General features: G+C 36.7%; 1 protein-coding gene across 1 annotated transcript; it reads left to right on the forward strand.

The window, feature by feature from the left end:
- Positions 1–2,202: 2,202 nt before the first annotated feature.
- LOC147529512 (putative hydroxyacylglutathione hydrolase 2, chloroplastic) lies at positions 2,203–6,392 on the forward strand. The gene is made up of 5 exons (XM_086651464.1): positions 2,203–2,334; positions 3,251–3,433; positions 3,521–3,724; positions 4,573–4,696; positions 6,150–6,392. The coding sequence occupies exons 1-5, from the start codon at positions 2,287–2,289 to the stop codon at positions 6,332–6,334; spliced, it is 744 nt and encodes a 247-aa protein (XP_086507590.1). The 5' UTR covers positions 2,203–2,286; the 3' UTR covers positions 6,335–6,392.
- The last annotated feature ends 22 nt before the right edge of the window (positions 6,393–6,414 follow it).

The following is a 6,414-nucleotide window of genomic DNA, read 5'->3' on the forward strand; positions in this document are numbered from 1 at the left end:
CGGCCACCTTGCCGGAGAAGAAAGGGGTGAGTTGGAGAGAGAGAGGTGAATTGGAGAGAGAGAGAGAGAGGGGTGAGGTGTAGGGAGAGATGAGGTGGAGAGATGAGAGGGGTGAGGTGGAAATAATTTTTTTTTTAATGTTTTAAATTTAGAATTAAGAAGGGTAGTAATGACATTTACCTGAAAATAGGGGGCCATATATGAATTTACGAAAAAAAGGGGGTCATAAAGGAAGTTGGTCACAAAGTAGGGGGCCATATAGGAATTAACTCTAACTATTTTAACTAATCACCACCTCTCTCTCCTCCATCTCATCACCTCTCTCTGTCACCTCATCGTCTTCAACGGCGAAGGTCGCCGACCGACGACTTTAAAACATAAATTTTTTTTCCTCTCTCCTCTTTTAAAAAATATTCCTCTCTCTCTCTAAACTCCGGCGAAGGGGTTTCCCTTCGCCGAAGGTCTGGTTCACCAGATCTTCAGATCTGGTAGCAGACCATTGAAGGTATGTTCGCAGACCATTGAAGGTATGTTCGCAGACCTTCAAAGGTTTGTCGAACAGACCTTTGAAGGTCTGCGAACATACCTTCAATGGTCTGCGACCAGATCTGAAGATCTGGTGAACCAGACCTAAAGGAAACCCCTTCGCCGGAGTTTAGAGAGAGAGAGGGAAAAAATTGTTGTTTTTTTTTTTACGTCTGAAGGTCGACGACCGGAAAATTGGTCGGTCGACGACCTTTGCCGGTGAAGACGATAAGGTGGCGAGAAGATGAGGTGGCAGAGAGAGGTTATGAGATGGACGAGAGAGAGGTGATGAAATGGAAGAGAGAGAGAGTTGATGACGTACCAGTTAACGGAGTTATAACAGTAACTGGAAAAGGGGGCAATCTGGACATTTTTGATAAAATAGGGGGCTAGGCAGGAAGCTGGTCATAAAGTTGGGGGCCATTTGGGAAATAACCCATTTCTTATTCATTCATTAAAAGTTGGTTTATTTCCCAAATAGTCCCCAACTTTATGACCAACTTCCTGCTTAGCCCCCTACTTTATCGAAAATACCCAGATTACCCCTTTTTTCAGTTACCATTATATGTCCGTTAACTAGTCATCACCTCTCTCTTCTCCATCTCATAACCTCTCTCTGCCACCTCATCCTCTCGCCACCTCATCATCTTCACTGGCGAAGGTCGTCGGCCGACAAATTTTCCGGTCGGCGACCTTCAAACAATTTTTTTTTTCTTTTTTCTCTTCTTCTTCTTCTTCCTCTCTTCTCTCTCATATTTTCTCTATCTTCCTCTCCTTTTATATCTCTTCCTCTCTCCTTCTTCAGATTTGGGAAACCAAACGAATCTTGCTTACTGGTTTTGTATGAATTTAATTAAGAACTTTACTTAATCAGTGGAGAACCTAATCTTGCTTACTGTTTTGACTTATCTTTACTATTTCTTAATACTGGTCTAGATTAGTTGAAGAAATGAATGAAACCCAAATTCATAAAACAAACAACGAAAAGAGAAGTTAAAAAGTGACCAGACCTCCCAACTGCTACTAAAAATTCAATCTCAAGCAACGAAAAGAGAAGTTAAAAAGTGACCAGACCTCCCAACTGCTACTAAAAATTCAATCTCAAGCAACGAAAAGAGAAGTTAAAAAGGAAACCCCTTCGCCGGAGTTTAGAGAGAGAGAGAGGTGTGAGAGAAAAAAAAAAATTTTTTTTTTTTTTTTTTCATGGTCGCCGGCCGGAAAATTTTCCGGCCGGCGACCTATCGGAGAAGAGAGAGAGAAGATGAGGTGGAGGGAGGTGAGGGGGAGAATTTTTTATTTTGAGCCATATTCCCTATAAAATATGTTTCCCCGGAAACTTTTCGAAATTTTGCATATTCCCTTTAAAATTTCACACCCCGGAAACTATTTAGCTTTCCCCAAAGCGCTGGCCTTAAAAAATAACCCTTAAAAGTTTTTCTCAAGATTAGACTTATAATATTTTTTTTTCCTTTTGGAAATATGAAATAAAAATTGTTAAATTATAAAGTTAAAAAAGGAATATAATCACATTGTTCCAAAAAATGTAACAATTCAACGTTGTAACACGTGGCCAACCTACTACAATTTGTAGACTTTTGAGTCTGGACGTCCCACCAGAAATTTTCCAAAAGCCCACATTTTTCGGTACAGTTGGCTTCCTTAAGCTTTTCGTGGGATCACTCAAACTTTCCAACCCCTCTTCCTCTCTCTCTAGATTCCCTCTTTCTCTTTCTCTCTCTCTCTCTCTCTTCCGCGAAGACGATGTTCTCGAAGGCATCTTCGGCAGTGGCATCGCTTCAGTGCGTTAGGGTTTGTGTTCCTTCTTCTTTTTCACCCTAATTTAAACAGATTTTTTCTTTAGAATTCTCTTGATTTCATTTTCTTAACTTTGTTCATGAAATTTTTGATTCTATAATCAGTCTATCAATACTCATATAATGTTAGAAATTATTGTTTTGTGAAAGATTAATTAGGATATTATTGAAGTAATTGAATACTTTTTGTCTCTGATTACCCAAGAAGAGTTCAATTTAGTTCATACTAAGAGAGAAATCTTGTAGGTTTGCTGCTCTATATGCATGAGAAATTGACATTCATATCTTAGGCCAATTTTCCACTTATAGTACTAGAAACAAGTAGATAGGAATGCCAATTGGACTTTAAAATAGAAGAAAGGGAATATGAAGTCAAAGTGATTGACTGGGTTTGTTTAAATATTAGTGATTGAGAAAGATTAACTCAATTACCCTTCTAATTATTTCAGTTCAGTCAATTCTGATTGTATTGTAATCAAATAGAAAATCATGGAGTTATAGGATGATGGTTCTTTTAAGTGTATGGTTGAGATTTAAGATTTTGAACATTTGATTCTCACAAGAGGTTAACTTATCGTAAACGGGTTTATATGTTGATTTCTTTTTTGCTATTTGAAATTTTCTAATGCATTCGACATGCCTATTAATCTATTATGCATTATGTTATCTTTATTACAATATCCGTGATACGGGAACTACTTGACTTGTATTTTCCATTTGCCTCTCGCCTTGTGGTTCGGACGATATAGGAACAGTGTGCCTTGAGTGTTCTTTCTGCATTTAGCCACTTGAATTCTGTGTCTATAGTTTCCTTGTATTATAGAAGTTGTTGGGTGAGGAGTGAGGACATTGACCTGAGAACTATTTTGGGGGTGTTCATGTTCATTTTATATATGTTACTAGATTTGCAGGTGAGAGAATTTTGTGCATGGCCAAGAATGAGGCAGAATTGCTTTAGGAATCGTCTTTTGTATTGGCTCGGAACCTTGTTGTCGAGGCCATTCAAAACCCTAAAAGCAGTTAGCCGTTCACGTGGAGTAGGCCAATACTTGTGTAGCATTTCCAATACAACCTCCACCTTGCAAATTGAGCTAGTGAGCGAACTCATTCTCTCTGTCTCTCTCAAGTCATTTTTACGCTTTCTGTAGTATATGTCTGACATAACTTCTACCTGCTATCAGGTACCATGTCTCAAGGACAACTATGCATATCTTTTACGTGATGTGGATACAGGGACTGTTGGAGTTGTTGATCCGTCGGAAGCTTTACCCATAATAGATGCATTGAATAGAAAAAACCAAAATTTGACATACATTCTAAACACACATCACCATCATGATCACACTGGTGGCAACATGGAGTTAAAAGAAAGGTATGGTGCAAAGGTATGATAATAATGTTTGTTTCAGTTGCTAATCAGCTGTCGCATATTTCTTGCTGCTTTAATCGTGCTCAACATAAGTTTTTTTAAGTGTTACCTAATATCAATCAATGTAGGAAAAACTTTTTATATTTGATGCATATCATTCGCATTATAAAAGGTAGGCGTGACATAAGTGACAAAAGTGTTCAGTAAATTCAGTAAGACCTGATTCACTTGGTTAAAAGTCTATTACTACTGAATTTCTGCTAATTTAGTGCGGAATCATGGGCTGACATTCAAGTATTGGTAAGGCAAGCATAAAAACACACTTAATTTAGTATCGTCCAAAATAATAGCTACATAAAGTAATAACTTCCAGTGCAGTTATAGAAAAAAGCCTATGGGTACACACTAATTTTGTAATTTGTAAATGTAGACTTATGCAACAAAGAGAGCAGAGGTAAAAACTAGATAGACATAGAAGTTACTATTAAACATTTGTATTTTAGTATTACTTTACGTTGGTAAAACAGCGACTTACACTAGTTTTTTTTATCCCATTGGAATATAGAAACCAGTGAGACTAAAGAAATATCCTGGATATGTTTTTCACATGGAGTCGTGGACCAAAAATATGAAAAACTTAATTCCCATAGTATACAAGATATATACAGACAAAGCTCGGTTTTGTTCAGAGCTATGCAAGACCTATAGATCATTTTCCTTCTTTCATGTTCTTCCAAATAAAAATATTACGAACCTCCCCAAAAATGGATTTTACTTTACAATTTTTAAACAGATGTTATGTTGTTAGCTCTTCTTTGAAGTTCAGATACCACAGAAAGTTTCACTTCCATATTTTATATGTAGATAATTGGAGCAAGTATAGACAGTGATAGAATTCCTGGAATTGATATAGCTCTGAAGGATGGGGAGAAATGGATGTTTGCAGGCCATGAGGTGCTTGTAATGGAAACCCCTGGTCATACACGAGGTTATAATCAACTTGTATACAATATGCTTGTTACCTATCAGGATTCAGGAGCACGTTATTCCAATTTTCTTCTTAGCATTGTACAGCAGCCATTCGCTTAGGTGGTGTAACCTTGTAGGATGAAACAAGCGTGGAGCTATAGTTGTTTATACTTATGAATATCTTCTAGTTCAACTTGAATTTAGTGGATAGTTTCCTAAACAAGCTAAAATTCAATTTAATCAGTAAAATACTCAACTAGAATAATCTAGGAGAAGGATCAAAACTCATAATTTTTCCAATAAAAGAAAAGAAATTTGATCTGATCAAATAATCACAAATTCACTCACTAAACTAGCACAACCTGCTACTAAGATGCCTAATACTGTTATAGTTCTTTTTGGATATAAAATGAACCCAAAGTGACGGCCTCGTTAAAAGAAATCCTAACAACCAATTCAAGATATTAAGAGCTAAGCATGTCTTTGCTCATAAACAGATAAAGAAAATCCTATTTAATTAAATGAATAGACGTAATGAAACTAGGAATTAAAAATTAACAATAAATAGAACCCTTAAAAGTTTTTTATTACTAGAATGAAGCTATAAAAACAGAAACAAGAGAGGTACTTTCTTGCTCCCCTCTGGGTTTGGGGAGGCAATATCCCTTGGACGAGTGACATCACTTAGTCTTCTCTTCATTGATATCGAAATTAATGGATCCTTGCCTTGACACCCTTGGCCTGCACAAAGAGGTGGTTCATGAGAACAACTTTGTATGAGAAGACTCTGTATGTTCTCATGATTTCAGAGGCTAATAATGACCCTGTATACGATTAAATATCTTAATGACCACATTCTAACCGGATTTAGCAGGTTATATCAAGATGGCCATGCTATTTAAGGGCTTATATTAAACATTTTGATATGTTGATAAACTGGCATCTCGTGTCACTGATTGGTGTACTTATCTGTTCCGATGATTACTGTTAAAGCACTTCTTTGTTGGTTTTTCTTATAACAAGAGAAAGAATAACTATATTTAAAATGAGGGAATTCACAAGTTGAAGAATAAAAGACCAAGAGGCCACACCTCAAAACTAAGAAATCACAAAGTTGCAAGTATGGCCTCCCAATTATGAGTGAAGTCCCTAACTGCCTAAGTGTCATATATAGTGTCCAATTCTTTCTTTTAGCCCAAAAGAAGATTACCAAAAGAATCACCATCTTGATGTTGTCCAAGTTCACCCTATGTCCTATCACCCTTTAGAATTAGTAGTATTTTAACCTTTGAAATACCTCACATCACCGCATGAGTAATGAAGTTCCAAACTTCCAAAGCTCCTTGTGTTTGATTGTTGCTTTGGTTATATATGTAATTCTTGTAATATTGATAAGTGGTCAGAAGCATCAGATCTGATTATATTGCACTTACTTGCTATAGTGTCTTCTAATATTTCATTTTCCAAAGCAGGCCATGTTAGCTACTATTTTCCTGGGAGTGGAGCAATATTTACAGGAGACACTTTATTCAGCTTATCATGTGGAAAACTTTTTGAAGGAACCCCTGAGCAGGTTAAACTTTCTTTTAAAAAATATGAAAAATATTATTTTGTGGTCCTGAGTCCCCGGAAGCCTGAACAAACTTTTCCCAAATGAGTGAGATGCTGACAATTTAACTATTGTTCTCCAAAACAACCATTGCAAAGTAATCCTTGCTATAAATACTTTTGCGCCGT

The sequence above is a fragment of the Eschscholzia californica genome, unplaced genomic scaffold (assembly GCF_041429995.1).
Source record: "Eschscholzia californica isolate CP2 unplaced genomic scaffold, dmEscCali1.0.p SCAF_99, whole genome shotgun sequence".
Lineage (NCBI taxonomy): Eukaryota > Viridiplantae > Streptophyta > Magnoliopsida > Ranunculales > Papaveraceae > Eschscholzia > Eschscholzia californica.

Bases quoted from the DNA above. Each gene is read 5' to 3' on its own strand.
- LOC147529512 (XM_086651464.1), top strand. From the start codon at position 2,287: ATGTTCTCGAAGGCATCTTCGGCAGTGGCATCGCTTCAGTGCGTTAGG. The intron at 3,725-4,572 runs GTATGATAATAA...TTTTATATGTAG, and splicing joins AAGAAAGGTATGGTGCAAAG to ATAATTGGAGCAAGTATAGA. The intron at 4,697-6,149 runs GTTATAATCAAC...TTTCCAAAGCAG, and splicing joins AACCCCTGGTCATACACGAG to GCCATGTTAGCTACTATTTT.